This window comes from Heteronotia binoei, chromosome 7, assembly GCF_032191835.1.
Source record: "Heteronotia binoei isolate CCM8104 ecotype False Entrance Well chromosome 7, APGP_CSIRO_Hbin_v1, whole genome shotgun sequence".
NCBI classification, from domain to species: Eukaryota; Metazoa; Chordata; class Lepidosauria; order Squamata; family Gekkonidae; genus Heteronotia; species Heteronotia binoei.
Window position 1 is genome coordinate 2117786 of NC_083229.1, and position 25574 is coordinate 2143359.

The following is a 25574-nucleotide window of genomic DNA, read 5'->3' on the forward strand; positions in this document are numbered from 1 at the left end:
GCCCCTCCTTCCCTCCATCTTCCAAAGGGGCAGAGGTGGAATTCTAGCAGGAGCTTCTTTGCATATTAGGCCACACCCCCTGATGTGCCAATCCTCCAAGAGCTTACAAGGCTCTTTTTCATAATCTCTTGGAGGACTGGCTACATACACCAGGGGGTGTAGCCTAATATGCAAAGGAGCTCCTGCTAGAATTCCACCCCTGCAAAGTGTCATCCTTGTACTGCTGGGGGGGTGGGGTTGACCTCCAAAGGTGGTTCTCATTGGCCCCCTCTTTACAGGATGCTGCTCATCTGGACTTTGATGCTGGCCCTGGGGCTGCTGGTGGGGCGTGGGGAGGCCCAGAGCTGCACCCAAGCATATGGAGGTAAGAAATGGGGAGCGGGCAGGCTTGGCCTCCGTAGAAGAGAAGAGATTGGACTATACCCCGCCCTTCGCTTGGAGTCTCAGAGCGGCTGACACCTCCTTCCCTTCCTCTTCCCACAACAGTCACCCTGGGAGGGAGGTGGGGCTGAGAGAGTTCTGAGAGAACTGTGACTGGCCTAAGGTCACCCAGCAGGTTTCCTCTGGAGGAGGAGTGGGGAATCAAACCTGGTTCTCCCAGATTAGAGTCCACTCGGGTTGCCAGGTCTGACTCAGAAAATATCTAGGGACTTTTGGGGGTGGAGTCTGGAGCAAGGGTGTGACGAGTACGATGGAACTCCAAAGGGAGTTCTGGCCATCACATTTAAAGGGACCATGCTCCTTTTAAATGCCTTCCCTCCATTGGAAATAATGGAGGATGGGGCTCCTTTTGGGGGGGCTCATAGAATTTGACCCCCTGGTCCAATCTTTTTGAAACTTGAGGAGTTTTGTTGAGGAGAAGCACCAGATGCTATGCTGAAAATTTGGTGCCTCTACTTCAAAAAACAGCCCCCCCCCCGATACCCACTTATCGGTTCTCCATTATACTCTATGGGGACCCGTCTCCATAGGATATAATGGAGTGCCCGGCAGATATTCAAAAAGTGGGGGGAGGGCCTCCAAATGAGGGGATTCCCCTACCCCCAAATGGGGACTGGCAACTCTCAATCCACTGCTCTTAATCACTACACCACACTCGCTCTGAGACACCCACGTCAGGCCCTGCTGGGCGGCTTCCATTCCTCCCAAAACAGATGTTCGGTGCTGTACCACAGACACCCCTGATATGAACAAGAGAGAGAATTGCTCCAGTGCACCTCCATTCTCTCTTCTCACACATTCTCTCTTCTTGCCAGGTCCAGGGCCGGATCTAGGGGGGGCCGAGGGGGGTTCTTGCCCTGGGCGCTGACGGAGGGGGGGCGCCAAATTGGGTATGGAGTCCATTGTATTCTATGGGACCATAAGATAGAATGGCCCATAAGGGGGCACCATTTTTTAATTTTGCCCCCCCTCAAAAAACATGTCGATCCAGTCCTGCCCAGGTCTGTGTTGGGAAATACCTGGAGACTTTGGGGGTGGAGCCGGGAGAGGGCGGGGGGAGGGGCACCAGTGCCCCATGGTGCAGGGTGGTTTGCCAGTGCCCCATGGTACAGTGCCCTAGAGCCCCCCTTCCCAGCAGCCATTTTCTCCAGGGGAGCTGATCTCTGCCATATATATTACAGTTATATATTAATATATATAAAAAGGTCAAGGTAGTCCCCTGTGCAAGCAGCAGTCGCTTCCAACTCTGGGGTGACGTTGCTTTCACGTTTTCATGGCAGACTTTTTACAAGGTGGTTTGCCATTGCCTTCCCCGGTCATCTCCACTTTCCCCCCAGCAAGCTGGGGACTCCTTTGACCAACCTCGGAAGGATGGAAGGCTGAGTCAATCTCGTGCCAGCTACCTGAACCAGCTTTTGCTGGGATAGAACTCAGGTCGTGAGCAGAGAGTTCAGATCACAGTACTGCAGTACTGCTGCTTTACAACTCTGGGCCACGGGGCAGCACTCTCACAAAGAAAAGGAAAGGTCCCTTGTGCAAGCACCAGTCGTTTTCGACTCTGGGGCGACGTCGCTTTCACAATGTTCTCACGGCAGACCTTTTACAGGGTGGTTTGCCATGGCCTTCCCCAGTCATCTACACTTCCCCCCCCCCCGCCCCCAGCAAGCTGGGGACTCATTTGACGCACCTCGGAAGGATGGAAGGCTGAGTCAAGCTCGAGCTGGCTACCTGAACTCAGCTTCCGCCGGGATCGAACTCAGGTCATGAGCAGAGCTTAGGACTGCAGCTTTAACACTCTGCGCCACAGAGCTCTTCATTAATGTATATAGTTATATATTAATATATAGTTATATACTTTTAAAAAGCTGGACATCAGTTGTAAAAGCAGAAGATTGCCAGGCCCCACCTGGGGGTTGGCAACCCTACAATTCACTGAAAAGCACAAAAAGAGACCAAGGGCCTAACCGGATAGTGAATGGTGCATTATAAATTATCTTTGGCAAACCACCTCTGACTGTCTCTTGTCTTGAAAACCCCATGGAGTCACCATAACTCAGCTGTGATTTGACAGCAGAGAATTTATCTTGCATTCCAGTTATTTGCTGTGCATTGGCAGTCTGCAGGAAGTATGCAGCATTGTCCCCAGGGAGGTCCAGCCTGTCCCTCAGTCCCTGCTCCTCCCTTGATTTCTAACCTGGCACAGAAGTGGGTGAAGCACATCTATTGGGAGGGTGTGAGAGAGGCCATGTTCCCTGTAAGCTGCAGAGTCTTGTGAGCAAATTCGACTTTGTGAGCTGCTGCATCAATGAGTGTGCTCTGGGGTCCTCCTTCCTGAGCTAAGGCAAAAATGTGTGAGCTGGAGGCTAAAAATCTGTGAGCTAGCTCACGCTAACTCAGCTTAGAAGGAACAAAGTAGGAGTCCAGTATCACCTTTAAGACCAACAAAGTTTTATTCGGAATGTCAGCTTTCATATGCAGCAGACTTCTTCAGACGAGGGGATGGGGTACAGTGAGCTGAAATACATATATAGCTGGTGGATTAAGAGTGTAAACTGATACAAAGTTTAGGATCAAACGGCTGAATAGTTGGAAGACCATTTCGTCTGGATTAACGTTCCCTCTAAGCTGAGTTAGTGTGAGCTCACTCACAGTTTTCTTGCCACCAGCCCTCACATTTCTGTCTCAGCTCAGGAAAAATGGCCCCAGAGCGAACGAACTGATGCGGGAGCTCACAACTTTAATGTCAGTAGCTCACAAAGTACAATTTTTGCTCACATGACTTCACAGCTTAGAGGGAGCATTGGTCTGGATAGCATTTGTGTTGGGAAAGCAATAAAAGGTAATAAAAGTTCCCTGTTACTTTGTTCTACTGCTTCAAGCCGACACGGCTGCCCACTTGGATCTATCCCTCTAAGCTGAGTTAGTGTGAGCTAGCTCACCGCTTTTTAGCCTCCAGCTCACACATTTTTGTCCTAGCTCGGGAAAAACGGCCCCAGAGCAAACTCAATTTATGCAGGAGCTCACAACTTTAATGCCAGTAGCTCACCAAGTAGAATTTTTGCTCACAATAAAACTCCACAATTTAGAGGGAGTATTGGTGGTTACATATATGCACATGGTGAAAAGTCAGTTCGATCCCAGTGGAAGCTGGTTCAGGTAGCCAGCTCCAGGTTGACTCAGCCTTCCATCCTTCCGAGGTCGGTCAAATGAGTCCCCAGCTTGCTAGGGGGGGAAGTGTAAAAGACTGGGGAAGGCAATGGCAAACCACCCCGTAAAAAGTCTGCCGTGAAAACATTGTGAAAGCAGCGTCACCCCAGAGTTGAAAACGACTGGTGCTTGCACAGGGGACCTTTCCTTTCCTTTCCTTGATCTGGGTATCATGAGTGTGAGAAAGCAATAAAACAGTAATATGTCAAAATGTGAGAATGTTAATCACTCTATTGTGTAGGAAAGGAAAGGTCCCCTGTGCAAGCACCAGTCATTTTCAATTCTGGGGTGACGTTGATTTCACAACGTTTTCACGGCAGACCTTTTTACGGGGTGGCGCAGAGTGGTAAAGCAGCAGTGCTGCAGTACTGTGATCTGAACTCTCTGCTCACGACCTGAGTTCTATCCCAACGAATGCTGGTTCAGGTAGCCGGCCCAAGGTTGATTCAGCCTTCCATCCTTCCGAGGTTGGTCAAATGAGTCCCCACCTTGCTGGGGGGAAAGCGTAAAAGACTGGGGAAGGCAATGGCAAACCACCCCGTAAAAAGTCTGCCCTGAAAACGTTGTGAAAGCAACGTCACCCCAGAGTCGAAAACAACTGGTGCTTGCACAGGGGACTACCTTTAACTTTATTTCCCCATAGGTTTTAGCCACTCTGCTTTTCCCTGTTCCCCTCCCAGCCCTTCCTGCTCTGGAATGGAGAGAGCAAACACTTGCACTTGAAGGGTTCTTACGCGTGTTCTCTACTGAGATCCAGGAAGGAGACTGGCCCACCCAATAAACCCTTCACTAATAGCTCCCCTGAAAGGGGGTGTCCCTGTTGCTTTGCCCAGTGCCCAAAGGTGCAGACGTCCCCTCTTCTTATCTAGCAAAAGCAGCGGATCCTGACCACTTCTCTCCCTTTTTGTCATGCTCCTGCTCTAGGTCCTAACTTGGCTGGAGGTCGGACAACCGCGCAGTCCTCCACCTACACGCACACCGATGGGATCTCGGGAATGTCCAGCTATGCTGTGGACGGGAACTGTGATGGGCGATGGATCGCCCGGTCCATCACCCACACCAACCAGCAGCTCAACAACTGGTGGTCGGTGGATTTGGGCAAAGAATATGACATCTCCCTCGTGGTAGTAAAAAACCGGCAGGACTGCTGTGGAGAGAGGATCCAGGGGGCCACGGTCCATGTGGGAGACCACATGGGTGACTTTGGCGCAACCAGCTTCATGTAAGTCTCACGCAGGTCTCCGTTCCCCCCGACCTTTACTACAGCCCATTTCCCCCAGATACAAAATTTGGAATTCCTCTAAAATGGTGGACTTGACCCACCATATCATAGAATCATAGAGTTGGAAGGGACCTCTAGGGTTATCTAGTCCAACCCCCTGCACAATGCAGGAAACCCACAAATACCTCCCTCTAAATTCACAGGATCTTCATTGTTGTCAGATGGCCATCTAGCCTCTGCTTAAAAACCTCCAAGGAAAGAGAGCCCACCACCACCCGAGGAAGCCTGTTCCACTGAGGAATCGCTCTAACAGGCAGAAAGTTCTTCCCAATGTTGAGCCAGAAACTCTTTGGATTTGATTTCAACCCATTGGTTCTGGGCCTACCTTCTGGGGCCACAGAAAACAATTCCACACCATCCTCTCTATGACAGCCCTTCAAGTACTTGAAGATGGTGATCAGATCACCTCTCAGCCACCTCCTCTCCAGGCTAAACATCCCCAGCTCCTTCAACCTTTCCTCACAGGACTTGGTCTCCAGACCCCTCACCATCTTCGTCGCCCTCCTCTGGACTCGTTCCAGCTTGTCTAGATCCTTCTTCAAATGTGGTGCCCAAAACTGAACACCAGACTCCAGGTGAGGTCTCACCAGAGCAGAGTAAAGCAATACCATCACATCATGTGATCTGGACACTATACTTCTGTTGATACAGCCCAAAATTGCATTTGCCTTTTTAGCCACCACATCACACTGTTGACTCATGTTCAGCATATGATCCACTAAGACCCCTAGATCCTTTTCACACATACTACTGCTAAGATAAATCTCCCCCATCCTATAACCATGCATTGGATTTTTCCTACTTAAATGCAGAACTTTACATTTATCCCTGTTAAAATTCATTTTATTGGTTTTAGCCCAGTTTTCCAGCCTGTCAAGGTCATCCTGTATCCTGTTTCTTTCTTCTACTGTATTTGCAACCCCTCCCAATTTAGTATCATCAGCAAATTTAATAAACATTCCCTCCTTTCCTTCATCCAAATCATTGATAAAGATGTTGAACAAAAGAGGTCCCAGGACCAAGTCCTATGAGGAAAGGTTGAAGGAGCCTGGAGAGGAGGCGACTGAGAGGTGATAGGATCACCACCTTCAAGTACTTGAGGGGCCGTCATCTAGAGGATGGGGTGGAATTGTTTTCTGTGGCCCCAGAAGGTCGGACCAGAACCAGTGGGTTGAAATTAAATCCAAAGAGTTTCTGTCTCAACATTAGGAAGAACTTCCTGACAGCTAGAGCGATTCCTCAGTGGAACAGGCTTCCTCAGGAGGTGGTGGGCTCTCCTTCCTTGTAGGCTTTTAAGCAGAGGCTAGATGGCCATCTGACAGCAATGAAGATCCTGTGAATTTAGGGGGAGGTGTTTGTGAGCTTCCTGCATTGTGCAGGGGGTTGGACTAGATGAACCTAGAGGTCCCATCCAACTCTATGATTCTATGATTCTAGGGATTGTTATGCAGCTGCACCTACTATTCAATGGACAAGGTAGGTGGGAGGAGGGGGGGAACCCTCAGAAAGGTTCAGGAGAAGAAGAATTGCAGATTTATACCCCACCATTCTCCCTGAATCAGAGCCTCAGAGCGGCTTACAGTCTCCTATACCTTTTTCCGCACAACAGACACCCTGTGAGGTGGGTGGGGCTGAGAGAGCTCCCCCAGAAGCTGCCCTTTCAAGGACAACTCCTACGAGAGCTCTGGCTGACCCAAGACCATTCCAGCAGGTGCAAGTGGAGGAGTGAGGAATCAAACCCAGTTCTCCCAGATAAGAGTCTGCAGCACACTTAACCGCTACACCAAACTGGCTCTTTTCCTCCCCCACAACAGACACCCTGTGAGGTAGATGAAGCTATTGGATCTATATCCTGCCCTCCACTCCAAAGAGTCTCAGAGCGGCTCACAATCTGCTTTCCCTTCCTCCCCCACAAAAGACACCCTGTGAGGTAGATGAAGATATTGGATTTATATCCCGCCCTCCACTCCGAAGAGTCTCAGAGCGGCTCACAATCTCCTTTCCCTCCCCCCCCCCCCCACAACAGACACCCTGTGAGGTAGATGAAGATATTGGATTTATATCCCGCCCTCCACTCCGAAGAGTCTCAGAGCGGCTCACAATCTCCTTTACCTTCCTCCCCCACAACAGACACCCCCTGAGGTGGGTGGGGCTGAGAGAGCTCTCACAGCAGCTGCCCTTTCAAGGACAACCTCTGCCAGAGCTCTGGCTGACCCAAGGCCATCCCAGCAGGTGCAAGTGGAGGAGTGGGGAATCAAACCTGGTTCTCCCAGATAAGAGAACCACTACACCAAACTGAGAAGGGCTAGCACGGTGATGGTCAGCTAGACAAGAAGCAACACTTCTATATCCCCTCATTCCTGAAGACTGATTCATTAAGAATTCATGTCACCACCAATCTCTTTCTCCCTCCCCTCCCCAGATGTGGGACCATCACAGACCTCCAGAAAGGATCCCTCTCGACCTTGTTCTGCAATGCAGCCCGGGGCCGCTACGTCACCATCGCCATCGTTGGCCGTGAATCAATCCTATCTCTAGCGGAAGTAGAAGTCCACGGCACTGGCTGAGCACCCCCGGCCCGAGTGAAGAGAGCATAGAGCTCAGGTGCATGGAGTGGGGTGATGTCTTTCCAGTCAATAACCTCGATGCCGCTTCTCAGCATGCATCTTTGCAACTAACATCTGGCTGTGAATTTGCCTGTGACCAAGAGCACCACAGCAGCCTTTGGCCACTGCTTCGCTCTCAGCCACAGAAGCCGCTACTACGAGAGATTTTGGTCTGTCTTTGATGTGTCACACATTTACAATGCTGGCTTGCTCCTGACTTTTGATAATGCCGATGTCTTTAAACTCTCTGGCTTTCTCCGCACTAACCTTGCTCGGTGCCAGGCTTCCATTTCACTCTGGAGCAAGCTAGCGATTTTGCACCAGCTGCTCTGTGCCGCTATTTTGCCCCAGGGCAACCCGTGATTTGCCGTGCAACAACATAAACCTGAAAAAAAAACCAGGTTTACATTGCTGCGCACCAAATCGCGGGTTGCCCCGGAGCAAAATGGCAGCGCAGAACAGCTGGTGCAAAATCGCTAGCTTGCTCCAGAGCGAAACGGAAGCCTGGCGCGGAGCAAGGCTGGTGCGAAAAAGCCTCTGTATTTCTGTGCAACCAGAAAGACTGCTGATTTTAGCATGATGTTTAATTCTAAAAGGAGCCCCATGGCACAGAGTGCTAAAGCTGTAGTACTGCAGTTCTAAGCTCTGCTCACGACCTGAGTTCGATCCCAGCGGAAGCTGGTTTCAGGTAGCCGGCTCACGTTGACTCAGCCTTCCATCCTTCCGAGGTCGCTCAAATGAGTCCCCAGCTTGCTGGGGGGAAAGTGGAGATGACTGGGGAAGGCAATGGCAAACCACCCTGTAAAAAGTCTGCCGTGAAAACGTTGTGTAAGCAACGTCACCCCAGAGCCGGAAATGACTGGTGCTTGCACAGGGGACCTTTCCTTTTCCTTAATTCTATACTTTTTGTTGGGATTTGTGTGTGTGTGTGTGCACCTGGAAGTCATTGTGACCTCTGGAGACTGACCCCTACTGGGGGCCTGGAGGATAGTCAGAGAGGTGGCGGAATAAAGCCTGCCTCTGCCTCCGGCTCTGGTATTCCCAGGAGGTCCTTTATCCAAGCTCTTGCCAGAGTCCACCCTGCTGAGCTTCCGAGGCCTGATGAGAGCAGGCTTGCTTGGCTTCAGCAGAGGGCTAATTCTATATTCTTTTCACCCATAATAAATGTTTTGTTTGATGCAGTTGATGTTTAGTGATCATGACCAGCCTGTAATCCACATAATGTACTTTTTGTTTGGAGATGATTTCCAAACCGCCAGCATTTCGGAAACTTTTCTTCCAGTTTTTTGCTTCGTTTTTCTGCCTTGGGATAGGCCAAGGGCATTTTCTCCCCCTTCATTTGCTTCCTCCTTAGAGCCATCCACTCAGTGTAAAGGGGAAGGCTGCAGCCAGGGGCAAGGAGGTGCAACCTCAGACCCAGCCTTCACACGAAACCGCTGAGCGGGTCTTCTGGGTCTGTCGAACAGAAAGGCAGCTTTGAAGAGTTCTCCCCTTCTGGAGCTTCAGGGGGCTTTGCTCTTCTTCTCAGATAGGGTTGCCAATCCCCAGGTGGGGGCAGGGGATCCCCCGGTTTGGAGGACCCTCCCCCCCCCGCTTCAGGGTCATCAGAAAGCGGGGTGAGGGGAGGGAAATGTCTTCTGGGAACTCTATCATTCCCTATGGAGATTTATTCCCATAGAAAATCATGAATCGATCCGCGGGTATCTGGGGCTCTGGGGGAGGGCTGTCTTTTGGGGTAGAGGCACCAAATTTTCAGTATAGCATCTAGTGCCTCTCCCCAAAATACCCCCCAAGTTTCAAAAAGATTGGACCAGGGGGCCCAATTCTATGAGCCTCAAAAGAAGGTGCCCCTATCCTTCATGATTTCCTATGGAAGGAAGGAATTGAAAAGGTGTGCTGTCCCTTTAAATGTGATGGCCAGAACTCCCTTTGGAGTTCAATGATGCTTGTCACAGCCTTGATCTTGGCTCCACCCCCAAAGTCTCCTGGCTCCACCCCCAAAGTCCCCAGCTATTTCTTGAATTGGACTTGGCAACCCTATTCTCAGACGTTTTTTCAAGGAGCTTCCCAAAACTGCAAAATGTTTGTGTGGGCTGGCCAAGGTTGGGGGGACCATTGGAGGGGAGCGAAGAGTTGGAAAAGGCCCTTGTGAATGTCCCCCTCTCCCATTCCCAGATGCCTTTGGGGGACCCTGATGCTAGCATGAGATCCAGGAGGTCCTTCCCCGTGTCTTGAAGGCCCCGGCTCAGTGATTTGGAAGCTGCTCAAGGAAAGCAAAATCCCCAAGAATGGATGACCAGAATATGGCAAAGAGGTTTAGTCAGACAAGAGCGAATGTTTCCTCGTGTGTCGAATCAGGGGCAATGCCCTGAAAATCCTTGACCCGAGATCAGAAGAAACCCTTTGCTAATGTTTAACCATCACCTGTTACCTTAATATTGGGCCCCTTAGGCTCACATTGTCTTCTCAGCACAAGAGGCTCCTCCTCCAGACGATTTCTGTTTCTTGGCCTCAGGAACCAGCCCTGTTCTGCGTGGCTGCATGAGAGCGGCAGGTTTTCCCTTTCTTACACGACCAGGGGAATGCTGGTTGCCAATTTGTCTCCAGGCCAGTTTGGCTGGGGATTCTGGATTTAGTTTTTAGGTTTAAGGTTTAATTTTATACCCCACCCTCCCCGCTAAGGGTTGTTGCTATCTTCTGAGTGTGGAGCAGGGGGGAGGTATTTGTGAGTTTCCTGCATTGTGCAGGGGGTTGGCTAGATGACCCTGGAGGTCCCTTCCAACTCTATCACTCTATGATTCTGGGATGTATGATTTGGGGAACAAAACTATGAGACTCCTAAGGATTCAAAGCCTCCCCACTCCCCCAATTTTGTGACATCCCTGCTTCAGAAAGCAGGCAGGGAGGAGGGCGTCAGCCAGTCTGGTGTAGTTAGGCTTCCCAATCCCCAGGTCCCAGAGGGGGATCCCCTGTTTTTACAGGCTTCTCCCCGCCCCCATCTATTATTCCCTGTGGAGAATGATTCCCATAGGGAATAATAGGGAATTGATCCGTGGGTATTGGGGGCTCTAGGGGGGGCTGTTTTTTGAGATAGAGGCACCAGATTTTCAGTATAGCATCTAGTGCCTGTCCCCAAAATACCCCCCAAGTTTCGAAACGATTGGACCAGGGGGTTCAATTTTATGAGCCCCAAAAGAAGGTACCCCTATCTATTATTTCCTATGGAAGGAGGGCATTTAAAAAGGTGTGCTGTCCCTTTAAATGTGATGGCCAGAACTCCCTTGGAGTTCAATTATGCTTATCACACCCTTGTTCCTGGTTCCACCCCAATGTATCCTAGCTCCACCCCCGAAGTCTCCTGGCTCCACCCCCAAAGTCCCCAGATATTTCTTGAATTGGACTTGGCAACCCTAGGTGTAGTGGTGAAGTGTGTGGACTCTTATCTGGGAGAACCGGGTTTGATTCCCCACTCCTCCACTTAGAACATAAGAGAAGTCATGTTGGATCAGGCCAATGGCCCATCCAGTCCAACACTCTGTGTCACACAGTGGCCAATAATTTATATATATTATTGGCCACTGTGTGACACAGATTGTGTGTATGTATATATACACACACACACACACACACACACACATATATACACACACTGTGGCTAATAGCCACTGACACACACACACACACACACACACACACACACACGCATATATATACACACACTGTGGCTAATAGCCACTGATGGACCTCTGCTCCATATTTTTATCTAACCCCCTCTTGAAGTTGTCTATGCTTGTAGCCACCACCACTTCCTATGGCAGTGAATTCCACATGTTAATCACCCTTTGGGTGAAGAAGTACTTCCTTTTATCCGTTTTAACCCGACTGCTCAGCAATTTCATTGAATGCCCACGAGTTCTTGTATTGTGAGAAAGAGAGAAAAGTACTTCTTTCTCTACTTTCTCCATCCCATGCATTATCTTGTAAACCTCTATCATGTCACCCCGCAGTCAATGTTTCTCCAAGCTAAAGAGCCCCAAGCGTTTTAACCTTTCTTCATAGGGAAAGTGTTCCAGTCCTTTAATCATTCTAGTTGCCCTTTTCTGCACTTTTTCCAATGCTATAATATCCTTTTTGAGGTGCAGTGACCAGAATTGCACACAGTATTCCAAATGAGACCGCACCATCGATCTATACAGGGGCATGATGATACTGGCTGATTTGTTTTCAGTTCCCTTCCTAATAATTCCCAGCATGGCGTTGGCCTTTTTTATTGCAATCACACACTGTCTTGACATTTTCAGTGAGTTCTGTACCACGACCCCAAGATCTCTCTCTTGGTCAGTCTCTGCCAGTTCACACCCCATCAGCTTGTATTTGTAGCTGGGATTCTTGGCCCCAATGTGCATTACTTTGCACTTGGCCACATTGAACCACATCTGCCACGCTGACGCCCACTCACCCAGTCTCAACAGATCCCTTTGGAGTGCCTCACAATCCTCTCTGGTTCTCACCACCCTGAACAATTTAGTGTCATCTGCAAACTTGGCCACTTCACTGCTCACTCCCAACTCCAAATCACTTGCAGCTGCTGGAATGACCTTGGGTCAGCCATAGTTCTCTTAACTGGGAGAACTGGGTTTGATTCCCCCCTCCTCCACTTGCACCTGCTGGAATGGTCTTCGGTCAGCCAGAGCTCTCTTATCTGGGAGAACCGGGTTTGATTCCCCCCTCCTCCACTTGCAGCTGCTGGAATGGCCTTGGGTCAGCCAGAGCTCTCATATCTGAGAGAACCGGGTTTGATTCCCCACTCCTCCACTTGCACCTGCTGGAATGGCCTTGGGTCAGCCAGAGCTCTCTTATCTGGGAGAACCGGGTTTGATTCCCCACTCCTGCACTTGCAGCTGCTGGAATGGCCTTGGGTCAGCCAGAGCTCTCATATCTGAGAGAACCGGGTTTGATTCCCCACTCCTCCACTTGCACCTGCTGGAATGGCCTTGGGTCAGCCAGAGCTCTCTTATCTGGGAGAACCGGGTTTGATTCCCCCCTCCTCCACTTGCAGCTGCTGGAATGGCCTTGGGTCAGCCAGAGCTCTCTTATCTGGGAGAACCGGGTTTGATTCCCCACTCCTCCACTTGCACCTGCTGAAATGGCCTTGGGTCAGCCAGAGCTCTTATCTGGGAGAACCGGGTCTGATTCCCCACTCCTCCCCTTGCAGCTGCTGGAATGGCCTTGGGTCAGCCAGAGCTCTCTTATCTGGGAGAACTGGGTTTGATTCCCCCCTCCTCCATTTGCACCTGCTGAGATGGCCTGGGGTCAGCCAGAGCTCTCTTATCTGGGAGAACCGGGTTTGATTCCCCACTCCTCCACTTGCACCTGCTGGAATGGCCTTGGGTCAGCCAGAGCTCTCTTATCTGGGAGAACCGCGTTTGATTCTCCACTTGCACCTGCTGGGATGGCCTTGGGTCAGCCAGAGCTCTGGCAGAGGTTGTCCTTGAAAGGGCAGCTGCTGTGAGAGCCCTCTGCAGTCCCACCCATCTTACAGGGTGTCTGTTGTGGGAGAAGGAGATTGTGAGCCGCTCTGAGTCTCTGATTCAGGGAGACGGGCGAGGTATACATCTGCAGTCTTCTTCTCTGGCCACAGCTGCAGCATGAAGGCTATGCCCCGCCTGGTTTGTTTGGCTTCTCTTGATGCTCCTCTGCACAGTCAAACATTCTGGGCCACATTTCCAGCTCCCCCAAGCTCACCCCCCCCCCCCCCGGTTGCAGCATAGAGGTCTACAGCAGGGCTCTTTCACACATATTGTGTCGCTCTTGAAGTCCCCACCACCCTGTTGGCCAGCATGGAGAAGGCATTTTCTCTCTTTAAACCATTTCGCCAAGCCAAGCCAACCTGCAGCTTAGAGAATGCATTGAAAGAAAAATTGGCTTTCTTTCCACCTCTCCCTCCACCCCCCCTCCACCTCCATGCTTTCCTTCCTTCCTTGTGGCCCAGCTCCGCCTCCTAGTCAGCTGACTTTGCACAGGAGAACTCTGGGCTTCCCCCCTGCTGTTTCCCCACCCACCATCCTCCTTCCACAAGGCATGCTGGAACTCGGCCAGATGGGGTGCAGCGCCTGAACCCCCAGAGAAGACAGCCCCCCTCCAGTTCATTCCAGTGGCTTTTATTGACCCCTCATGTCCACGCTCAGGCACACTGGGGAGGACGCACAACACCAGGGCAAAACATCCATGTCAAGAAACGCTTCGGCGGCAAGCATGAGAATGCCACCTCCCTGGCTTCTGCTGGACTCCTCCACCCCAGCCTAGACGGAGCAGAACCAAACCCCGTTGCTAGGCATGCATTATTCAGCCCGGACTCTGCCCCCGTGCCCTGTGCAGACAGCTTCTCTGTGGGAACGCTGGAATCCTTGAGGCAGCCAAGGAAGAACACCCCCCTCCTCCCCCCCCCCCGCCGAATCCTGGTGCAGAATCCCCGCTGGGGACGGAAGGCTCACTGCCCAGGAGAAAGGACAGCACCAGGCTGAGTTTGCTGGCCCTCCTTCGTGGGTCACTATAGAGAAGCAAAAAGCTCAATACTGCAAATGGTATAAATTGTACTAGAAAATGTACAATAAAACACTTATGAAAAAGTTCTTGCGATCTCGTCCGGGAACGCCAGCGTTTTCTGCACGACTCGAAGGGACTCTGTGATTGCATCACCGCTCCCGATTGCAGGCAAATACCTGACGAAGCCTGGAGAAACGGCTGATTCCCGGTCTGCCGTAGCGTGCTTCTTTTCTGTGGGGACTTCTGGACCAAGTTCTTTTTGAATCCGCGTGAGTGACAGAAGACGGCGCGGGACCCTTTATTATTTTTAACAGCTCCCCCGTGGACTTGGATTTAGGTCTACTGCATTTTGCACGAAGGGGTGTCAGCACTGAAATCAAGTCAGCCTTGAAACTGGCTGTCCGTGTACAGTATAGAATGATGGTGCGACGAGAGCTTTTTCATACATGTTTTATTGTACATTTCTCAATTCAAGCTATACCGTTTGCAGTATCGTGCCGTGAGCTCTTTGCTTCTGTACAGCGTTTCATTGCACGGCTTCCTCTTGTGATTTGTTTCCTCCTTCGCGGGCACCGTCGCTTGGCATTAGCCCAACAGCCCAAGTTAGGCCATAGGAAGTGGAGGCTGCTGTGGCTGGGTGGTAGAGCCCCTGCCTTGCATACAGAAGGCCCCGGGTTCAATCCCCAGCAGCACCTCTAGTTAAAAGGATCTCAGGGGCCGGTACTGGGAAAGATCTTTCTCAGCCAGGCAGCCCAGGGAGGCAGGGGCTTAAGGCAGCAGAATCCATTCCTTTGTTCACCTGGATTTGGGGTAAGCGGCCCCAAAGACAGCCTGCGGGAACAACCTACTAGACAGAGGCTCTGAGGGCAGGCTGAGGTCCCCCCCACCGTCTGAGTCTCCTCCGAAGGGCTGAGCCAATGGGAGCTGCCCCAACGTCCAGGCAATGCCTTGTGGGTAAAGAGTCCAGCCAAGTGGCACTGGCCATTCCGCGTGCCGCCATCTTTTATTGCTCGGACAGGAGCGGGCCTTGCAGAGCGTGGCCGTGACAGGACCAGGGGGCCGCTGGAAGGTGACTGTGGAGGTTGGGGTCTTCCCTACCCTTGCCCCAGCCTCCCTCCGGTGCCCCTTCCCACCCACCCCCGGTGCTGGGGCCCTGCAGGTTAGGAATATTCCTGGACGAACTTGGCGTAAAACTGGGTCAGCTTCTGCAGCAGGATCTGGAGCTTCTCCACGGGGGGCAAGATGGTCATTCTGGGAAGGAGAGCAGAGCACAAGGAGGCACTCAGAGCCAGGAAGAGCGACCGATGGACCCGTCCAGACCACCAGGCCCCCCCAGAGGCAGTCCCCCCCTTGCCAGAGTTGCACCCCCTTCCCTAAATCAACCCAAGTCCTCTGACGCCCAGTGTGGTATAATGGGATTAAAAGCGTCAAAACGATATCTGGGAGACACAGGTTCAAATCCCTTCCCCACCAACGGAGCTCACTAAGAGACCCTGGGCCAGTTACATAATTTAACCCAGGGTATCCCAAACTTTTTTCCCCCATGGCCCAGTTATTTTTACACTTCTCCTTCGTGGGCCACTAAAATTTGGGGGTGGAGCCAGGAGAATTTGGGGGTGGAGCCGGGAGACAGGAATTATGTCACAGAGACGGGGAAAGGAAGGAAGGAAAATGGAGCTCAGGTTTTGCAGCCTGTGTCAGTCTTCAAGGCTAGCTTTTTCTGCACAACACAGAGACGGGCAAAGGAAGGAAGCAGAGCAGAGCTCATGCTTTGCTGGGGGCGGGGCTAGCTTTGGCTTTTTCTTGTGACCCGGTATTGAGGCTTCCGTGGCCTGGTGCCAGGTCGCGACCCTGCAAATGGGAAACACCAATGTAACCCACCTCACAGGGTGGTTGTTACAGATTTGTAGTTGGAGGGAAAGTCTCAGGGGACCAGTTACCTGAAGTGAAAGGTGCCCTCCCTCTGCCCAAAGCCGCTCCCTGGCACCACGCAGATCCCCGTCTCTTCCAGCAGCTGGAGGCAGAAAAACATGTCCGGGGCCTTCCCTTGGGCCTGGGGGGAGAGAAGAGGAGCTGGTGGGGTCATCGCCACATGGCAACCTGAACCCAGTGCAGCCCTGAGGCTGTTTCAGCGGGGGGGGGGGCACAAATCCAATTAAAAAAGATGGCGGCGGCGGTAGAAGCCTAGCGCTGGGGCTCCCGCCGTTTAATAACTATAACAACTGAATAACTGAATAACTAATAACTAATACTAACAGACACAGCAACTAAACTAAACAACATCAACAAAATAACAACAACCACTCGAACAACTGTGGTGCAGCAGCAGAGACGAGGAACAACGGCGGCCCGACCGGGAGCAAAGTAACTCACCGAAGACCGACTGGCCTAGCGCTGCGGTGGAGGTGAGGCGCGACCACGGACTGCCGTGGAGAGCTTGCCCCGGTGAGGAGAGACTGAGCTGACGAGGCCTAGCGAGACGTCGGAGGCCGGGAGTGAGACCAGCTGAGGGCGCCGCGGACGAGCCGCGGGGGTTGGTGTACATCAGAGCCGCACGCGAAGAGCTCGCCCTGGTGAGACGTTGGGGGCTGAGAGCGAGGGCGACGGAGGGCGCCGACTTTGGGCGTCGCGAGAGTGCTGCGGGGGTCGGGAGGCAACAGAGCCGAGAGTCGAGCGGAGAGAGCTCGCCCGGGGAGACGCTGGAGGCCGGGGTCGAGGGCCAGCTGAGAACGCTGTGGTCGAGCCTCGGGGGCTGCGAAGTGGTGGCGCGGCGCGTGGAGAGCGCGCGGGGAGCGGCGGCCAAACAGCGGGCCACCCCGAGAACGGAGACTAGGTGGAAACTAGGAGGGCGCTCTCTAGCCCCTGCCTTCGACCGCCCACCTCTTGCTCCCCCCCCCCTCTTTTTCATCAACCCGTCTTACCCTCCACCTCCCCCTCCGACTGATCATTAAAACGCCATACAACACAACTGACCAGCGACTTGGGCAACCCCAATAGAGAAGCCCTGTACGGGGCTCAGGGGAGCTCAGTTTGCACACGGAATAAACAACATTGGCGTGGATCAGAGAGACAAAAATCATTAATGTGGAAGACCATAGAAGAGATCGCCTCCCTCATCCCTCCTCCAGACTGTAACACCTGCACTTGCACTTTAAAACACCCAAGCCCAATAAACCAGGCGGACAATGGACAACGTGCAATCTATTCCTTAACGACTGACCAATGGCCTGATTACCAACAGAACTGTCATAATTTTATTGTTAATTAATTTATTAGGATATTTTAACTCAATCAATTGGTAAATTAGATTTAATATATATTTATATATATTGGAATGTACTTATTGATCCTCAGTTGCTAAGAATGAGGGGTGGGGAGGGAGGATATTTATTGATACTGGGAGGATTAAATTTATAGAAGTTTTTGTAGCAATCGATTGAAATAGACTGGGGAGGGCAACTAAATTAATTAAATTAATTAATTCAAGGTTTAGGAAGTGGGCCAAGTGGTGGGAGTCAGAGAGGTTAGTAAGAGGATAAGCTAAAACGACAGACCAGGAGGGAATTGGCAAATAAGATCTGAGAATTTTACCCAGTGCAACCGCAATGTCCGGCCAAGGGATTCCAGTGCTCCTGGGGAGGGGAAGGTACGACGGTGGGAGTAGACAGTTATTCAAAGGAAGGAGACAGAGACAAAAAGGGGCTCGGCCACCTTCCAGTCTACTTCCCATCCCAACGGTGGCAGGTAGTGGGGCCAAGAGGAATGGCTCGCCTCTGTCATTGGTGTTATGCAACGCCAGGTCCGTAAACAACAAGACTGCGATCCTGAGGGAGTTTCTGCTCCAACAGGACGTGGACCTGGCTTGCGTGACCGAGACCTGGGTGAGGGAAGGGGAGACAGTGGCTCTCTCCCAAATGGCCCCCCCGGGATACTCGGTCTTTCACCAATCGCGGACCAGCGGGCGGGGGGGAGGAGTGGCGTTACTCATACGGGAGGATTACTCCTTTCGGGCCCTCCCGGACCCAAGGATCGATGGTGTTGAATGTGCTGGTTTGGCGTGGGATGCCGGAGAGGGGTTGGCAGTCTGGTTGGTGTACCGTCCGCCTAACGCACCAACCGGCGCCTTACCATCACTATTGGAGGCAGTGGCGGGCTGGGCGTTGAGGTTCCCGAGGCTTATGGTCTTGGGTGACTTCAACGTCCATGCCGACGACACGGCCTCCACTCAGGCGATGGACCTAGTGTCTTCCATGGCGACACTGGGGCTCTCTCAATTTGTTACGACTCCCACGCACCAAGCCGGACACACACTAGACCTGATCTTTGCGTCCGGGATTTCAGTGAGCGATATCGCGCTGGAAGCGGTACCATGGTCGGATCACCTAGCCCTTAAGGCTCGTGTGGGGACGCCACCCCAACCCTGTATGGGCGGAGAGCCTATTTTGGCTCGCCCTCGGAGCCTGATGGACCCGGAACGGTTCCAAACGGCCCTGAGGGAACCCTGGCCCACTAGCAATTCCCTCGATGGCCTTGTGGAAGCCTGGCAAGACCGATTAACCAGGGCCATTGACGAAATAGCACCCCGGCGCCCTCTGCGCCCTCGTAGGAGGTTGGCCCCATGGTACACCTTGGAATTGCGCCAACTCAAACAAGGGCTCAGACGACTAGAGAGGCAGTGGAGACATACTCGGGACGAAGCAATGAGAACATCCTACAGAACGCTTATGAAGTCGTATGAGATGGCAGTCAAGGCCGCAAAGAAAAATTACTTTGCAGCCAAGATTGCATCCGCAGATTCGCGCCCAGCACAACTGTTTAGAATAATTGGGGACCTTATAACTTTGCCACAAGGCAAACCAAACATTAGAGAATTGGAGATTGGCTGTGAGGCATTTGCGAAATATTTTGCGGATAAAATCTCATTGCTCCGCCAAGACCTGCCTACCACCTTGGAAACAGTGAGTGAAATTGAGGCTCCGTGCCTGTCTTCAGGGCTGGTCCTGGATCGCTTCGACCCGCTCGACCTGGAGGAAGTCGATGGGATCCTCTCCGCTGCTCGCCCAACAACATGTGATTTGGATCCTTGCCCCTCTTGGCTGATTAAATCCTGCCAGAGGGAGCTCAGAAGTCCTCTACGGGACATCATAAATAGATCCCTCGTAGAGGGGCACTTCCCAACGCCTCTGAAAGAGGCGTTGGTTCGCCCTCTCTTAAAAAAATGTACAGCAGACCCGGCCGAATTGGCGAATTACCGTCCGGTGTCTAATCTACCATTCTTAGGCAAAATTATTGAGAGGGCAGTGGCGTTGCAGCTACAGAGGTTCCTAGATGACGCTTCCGTCCTTGACCCGTGCCAGTCTGGGTTCCGACCGGGCCATGGGACGGAGACAGTGCTGGTCGCCTTGGTGGATGACCTCCAGCGGCATCTGGATCGGGGCGGCTCTGCGGTACTGATGTTATTAGACCTGTCGGCGGCATTTGATACAGTCGACCATCAGTTACTAAAGCGCCGCCTTGCCGACATAGGGGTTAGGGGGCTGGCCTTACAGTGGCTTTCCTCCTTCCTCTCCGATCGGGGACAAAGGGTGGCCATTGGGGGCGAGCGATCCCAGAGGCACACACTTGATTGTGGGGTGCCTCAGGGAGCAGTTCTCTCCCCAATGCTGTTTAACATTTATATGCGCCCCCTTGCCCAGATTGTCCGGAGGTTTGGGCTGGGTTGCCATCAATATGCAGATGACACCCAGCTCTATCTACTAATGGACGGCCGGCCTGGCTCCGCCCCAGGGAACCTGGATCGGGCCTTGCAGGCTGTAGCGGCGTGGCTTAGATCGAGTGGGTTGAAGTTGAACCCAGCGAAGACAGAGGTCCTTTGCGTGGGTCGCGGCGCCCAGGGAGGGGAAATAGCTCTCCCAACCTTCGACGGCGCACCATTGGAACCAGTGCGCCAGGTAAAGAGTTTGGGTGTTTTACTGGAGCCTTCATTATCAATGGAGGCCCAGATAGCAGCCACTGCCAAGTCAGCATTCTTTCATCTGAAGCGGGCAAGGCAGTTGGCCCCCTTCCTGGAACGCCGCGACCTCGCAACAGTGATCCATGCAACGGTCACCTCAAGATTGGACTACTGTAATGCCCTCTACTTGGGGCTACCTCTGTGCCGGACTCGGAAGCTGCAGCTAGTGCAGAATGCGGCGGCCAGGCTGCTACTGGGGCTCCCGAAATGGGAGCACATACAGCCGGGGCTGCGCGGACTGCACTGGCTGCCGGTTATCTACCGAGTCCAGTACAAAGTGTTGGTTATTACCTTTAAAGCCCTATATGGCCGAGGACCTGCCTACCTAAGGGACCGTCTCTCCCCGTATGAACCCCAGAGGGCACTGAGGTCAGCAAGTAAAAACAAAATGACCATCCCTGGGCCGAGAGAGGCCAGGCTCCAAAGCACCAGGGTGCGAGCCTTTTCAGTTGCGGCACCTGCACTGTGGAACCAGCTCTCGGAGGAGGTGCGGGCCCTGCGGAACCTCGACCAGTTCCGCAGGGCCTGCAAGACTGCCCTTTTTAGATGCGCCTATAGTGATACGGACTGCTGAGTTGCAATGAATGAAGAACCGCCATCTTTAACACCATTTAAACTGGCAGCATCAGCGCCAGAACAGCCATTACTGCCAGATATATATATATAATGTAATGTAAATTAAGTGTTTTAACTGAATTAACGGGTTTTTATATTTTTAATTTTAAATGTTAATCTAATGTTTTACTATTTATGTTAAAATACTATTCACTGTTAGCCGCCCTGAGCCGCTTAGCGGGGAGGGCGGGGTAGAAATAAAATTTATTATTATTATTATTATTATTATAATTAAATAAATGAATAAATAACACTCCAAGCTGCCACAGGCTCGCATTCCCCATCACAGGCCTTGAAGCTCAAACCCAGCATGCTTGGATGCTGCACTGGCTGCCCACCAGATCTGCATGCAGCTGGGCCCCTGAGGACGAAGGTCCACACCTGGAATGCGCCTCTTCTCCCCCTCTCAACCAGCTCTGCTCGGCTCTGCCAGGCTGCAGCTTTCCAAGTTTCGGGGCAGGTCTTTTTCCCCAGACCCTGCTGGGGGATTCTACAGCCTGAAAGCCCCCGCTCCTCCCCTGAGCTCTGCCCCACTCCTGCCCCACTGAAATCACTCTAGCCGGCCTTACCTTGGCCGCTTCCACAGCTCGAGGGGGCAACTGGATCTGGGGGAAGGCGTACATGGCCCCCTGGACCGGATTGCAGCGGAAGCCAGGGGCTCGATTCAAGGCCTCCTCCGTGAGCCGTGCCTTCTCGGCGAGGGCCGCCAGCACAGCCTGCTTCTCCTGCAAGAGGAGGCCGGAAGGTCAGGTCAGGTCAGGGGGCCGCAAGGAGGACCAACCCACCCAGGGCTAGGGTTGCCAAGTCCAATTCAAGAACTATCTGGGGACTTTGGGGGTGGAGCCAGGAGACTGTGGGGTGGAGCTAAGAGACATTGGGGGTGGAGCCAGGAGCAAGGGTGTGACAAGCACAGTTGAACTCCAAAGGGAGTTCTGGCCATCACAGTTGAAGGGACCGCACCCCTTTGAAATGCCTTCCCCTCCTTTGGAAATAATGAATAGAGTTGCCAGGTTCAATTTGAGAAATAGCTTGCGACTTTGGAGGTGGAGCCAGGAGACTTTGGGGGTGGAGCCAGGAGCAAGGGTGTGATAAGCATCATTGAACTCAGAAGGGAGTTCTGGCCATCACACTTAAAGGAACCGCGCACCTTTTAAATACCTTCCCTTCATTGGAAATAATGAAGGATAGGCTTCTCTTACATTCTTATGTGACACAGAGTGTTGGACTGGATGGGCCATTGGCCTGATCCAACATGGCCATGTTGGATCAGGCCAATGGCACCTCCAGTCCAACACTCTGTGTCACATAAGAACATAAGAGAAGCTGTGTTGGATCAGGTCAATGGCCCCTCCAGTCCAACACTCTGTGTCACATAAGAACATAAGAGAAGCCATGTTGGATCAGGCCAGTGGCCCCTCCAGTCCAACACTCTGTGTCACATAAGAACATAAGAGAAGCTGTGTTGGATCAGGTCAATGGCCCCTCCAGTCCAACACTCTGTGTCACATAAGAACATAAGAGAAGCCATGTTGGATCAGGCCAGTGGCCCCTCCAGTCCAACACTCTGTGTCACATAAGAACATAAGAGAAGCTGTGTTGGATCAGGTCAATGGCCCCTCCAGTCCAACACTCTGTGTCACATAAGAACATAAGAGAAGCCCTGTTGGATCAGGCCAATGGCCCCTCCAGTCCAACACGCTGTGACACATAAGAGAAGCCCTGTTGGATCAGGTCAATGGTCCAACCAGTCCAACACTTTGTCACATAAGAACATAAGAGAAGCCATGTTGGATCACGCCAATGGCCCATCCAGTCCAACACTCTGTGTCACATAAGAACACAAGAGAACCCATGTTGGATCAGGCCAATGGCCCCTCCAGTCCAACACTGTGTCACATAAGAACATAAGAGAAGCCATGTTGGATCAGGCCAATGGCCCATCCAGTCCAACACTCTATGTCACATAAGAACATAAGAGAAGCCCTGTTGGATCAGGCCAGTGGCCCCTCCAGTCCAACACTCTGTGTCACATAAGAACACAAGAGAACCCATGTTGGATCAGTCCAATGGCCCCTCCAGTCCAACACTCTGTGTCACATAAGAACATAAGAGAAGCCATGTTGGATCACGCCAATGGCCCATCCAGTCCAACACTCTGTGTCACATAAGAACACAAGAGAACCCATGTTGGATCAGGCCAATGGCCCCTCCAGTCCAACACTGTGTCACATAAGAACATAAGAGAAGCCATGTTGGATCAGGCCAATGGCCCATCCAGTCCAACACTCTATGTCACATAAGAACATAAGAGAAGCCCTGTTGGATCAGGCCAGTGGCCCCTCCAGTCCAACACTCTGTGTCACATAAGAACACAAGAGAACCCATGTTGGATCAGTCCAATGGCCCCTCCAGTCCAACACTCTGTGTCACATAAGAACATAAGAGAAGCCATGTTGGATCAGGCCAATGGCCCATCCAGTCCAACACTCTGTGCCACACAGTGGCCAACTAGGAAATACATGTCCTTTTGTTTTACCTAAACTTGCAGCAACAGCAATTAACAGGTAACTTTTATTACCTTTTATTGCTATCCAGACCAAATGGCCTTCCAATTTATTACACTATTTTGTCATCTAATTCTGTGTATCAGTGAACCCACCAACTACATGTATTTCAGCCCACTGTACCCCATTCCCTCGTCTGAAGAAGTCTGCATGCATACGAAAGTTTACGTTCTGAATAATACTTTGTCGGTCTTAAAGGTGACCCTTGACTCCTACTTTGTTCTACTACTTTGTTCTACACGGCTGCCTACTTGGATCTACCTGTATGTTTTTATGCTGGACATCTATGTAATATCGAATCAAGCAGTAGGGGGAGCAAAATGCATGCAGAATGGGGCAGGGAGGGGGCGGAATCCTGAACAGACAGGAATTTACAAGCAAGGAAAAAGAGAATTCAGGAAAGTATATGGAGCACGTCTGGGTTAGCTGAATGGGGCATCCCTGTATCCCTGCCTCCAAGGCAAGGAAGGAAAGTCTGAAGGTCCTGGGGGTTGGGGGGTGTTGTCAGCCTGGGCCCCAGCTTGTCAGGGAAGCATTTCAATGCTTCATCTGATATCCACCATTCTTACTCTGACCTTCCAAGGAAATCAGGTAGGGTTTCCAAGTCCAATTCAAGAAATATCTGGGGACTTTGGGGGTGGAGCCAGGAGACTTTGGGGGTGGAGCCAGGAGCAAGGGTGCGACAAGCATAACTGAACTCCAAAGGGAGTTCTGGCCATCACGTTTAATGGGACTGCACGCCTTTTAAATGCCTTCCTTCTATTGGAAATTATGAAGGATAGGGATACCTTCTTTGGGGGGCTCAGAGAACTGGACCCCGTGAAATCTTTTTGAAACTTGGAGGGTGTTTTGAGGACAGGCACTGGACGCTATGCTGAAAATTTGGTGCCTCTACCTCAAAAAGCCCCACCCCCAAGCCCCAGACACCCACGAATCAATTCTCCATTATAACCTGTGGGAATCGGTCTCCGTAGGGAATAATGGAGTGCCCAGCAGACATTTCCCTCTCCCACCTGACCCTGAAGCGGGAGGAGGACCTCCAAACTGCCCCCACCTGGGCTTTGGCAACCCTAAACTCAGGGCACCTTGTTCTTCCCTCCCCATTTGATCCTCACAACAGCCCTGCAAGGTAGGCGAAGCTCCTCCACAGGCCCAGGAGTCCCGCTTTGGCGTACCTGGTCGAAGAGTTCGTAGGAGGGGTCTCCAGGCTGGGGCCGGTTCACCACGGCATCCAGGACGATCTGCCCGGTAATGGGGGGACACAGACGCACCGAGACCAGCTTCGAGAGCTGCTGCTGGACCCCGGGGTCCATGTTAATCACTTCCATGTAGCCTCCCCGGAAACCACACCTGGCAACGGGAGGGGACAAGAGAGGGGCTCAAGGCGGCCATTTTGGAATGCGGGCAGCAGAAAGGCGACCACTGAAATGTACACCCTGCTGTTCCTGGGTCGGTTTGCATCAGAGGCGGGGGGCGGAAAGGGGGCTTCAAGGTCAGAGAAAAGCCCTGCTGAAGCCTTCCACTTCCGGCAGTGGGACATCAAGTGACCCTCTGCGGAGAAGAGGACGGCCCCAGAAGGGAAGCCCTTGCCAGACCTTCTAAAGTGGATCAGATCAGGCCTCAGATTCAACAGGAGCTCAGAAGACTGCAGCTCCTGAACCTTTTTGACGATTTCCCCTCTTCCTCCCCACCTACCTTGTCCATTGAATAGTAGGTGCAGCTGCATAACAATCCCTGGATTAGGAGAGTGGGCAGCCAGCCAGTCACCGGAAGAAGAAGATGAAGAAGGAATTGGATTTATATCCCGCCCTCCACTCCGAAGAGTCTCAGAGCAGCTCACAATCTCCTTTAACGTCCTCCCCCACAACAGACACCCTGTGAGGTGGGTAGGGCTGAGAGAGCTTTCACAGAAGCTGCCCTTTCAAGGACAGAGTCTCAGAGCGGCTCACAATCTCCTTTACCTTCCTCCCCCACAACAGTCACCTGTGAGGTGGGTGGGGCTGAGAGGGCTCTCACAGCAGCTGCCCTTTCAAGGACAACCTCTGCCAGAGCTATGGCTGACCCAAGGCCATTCCAGCAGGTGCAAGTGGAGGAGTGGGGAATCAAACCCAGTTCTCCTGCACACTTAACCGCTACACTAAACTGGCTCTCCACACCCCCAGCAGCCCTCATTAATCCTGAAGAAGCCTGCACCGCCCTTCCTCCACTTCTTATGTGATTTGGGTGGCTTGCTGGCCTTTTGACTGGTGGGGGGGAGAGCCCCAGGCGAGTGAGGCCTGCTTGGGCTGGCTGGATCTCTA

General features: G+C 52.2%; 2 protein-coding genes across 3 annotated transcripts in view; one reads left to right on the forward strand and one right to left on the reverse strand.

The window, feature by feature from the left end:
• Positions 1-279: 279 nt before the first annotated feature.
• On the forward strand, positions 280-8717 carry LOC132574673 (fucolectin-like). The gene is made up of 3 exons (XM_060242909.1): positions 280-364; positions 4573-4870; positions 7353-8717. Exons 1-3 carry the CDS (start codon positions 280-282, stop codon positions 7495-7497), a joined length of 528 nt encoding a protein of 175 aa, XP_060098892.1. The 3' UTR covers positions 7498-8717.
• Positions 8718-13681: 4964 nt separating this feature from the next.
• Positions 13682-25574, reverse strand: part of GPT (glutamic--pyruvic transaminase) — a 61179-nt gene continuing 49286 nt past the window's right edge. For both annotated transcript variants that reach the window (XM_060243148.1, XM_060243147.1), the window contains exons 9-12: positions 24450-24624; positions 21280-21435; positions 16023-16135; positions 13682-15333 (exon numbers count right to left, since the gene is read on the reverse strand). In XM_060243148.1, the coding sequence (XP_060099131.1) occupies positions 15243-15333; positions 16023-16135; positions 21280-21435; positions 24450-24624 (535 nt within the window). In that variant the 3' untranslated portion in view covers positions 13682-15242. The remainder of the gene's footprint in view (positions 15334-16022; positions 16136-21279; positions 21436-24449; positions 24625-25574) is intronic.

Excerpts from the sequence above, each read along its gene's own strand:
- LOC132574673 (XM_060242909.1), top strand. The coding sequence starts at position 280 with ATGCTGCTCATCTGGACTTTGATGCTGGCCCTGGGGCTGCTGGTGGGG. Across the intron at positions 365-4,572 it reads CTGCACCCAAGCATATGGAG|GTCCTAACTTGGCTGGAGGT; the intron begins GTAAGAAATGGG and ends CTCCTGCTCTAG. Across the intron at positions 4,871-7,352 it reads TTTGGCGCAACCAGCTTCAT|ATGTGGGACCATCACAGACC; the intron begins GTAAGTCTCACG and ends TCCCCTCCCCAG.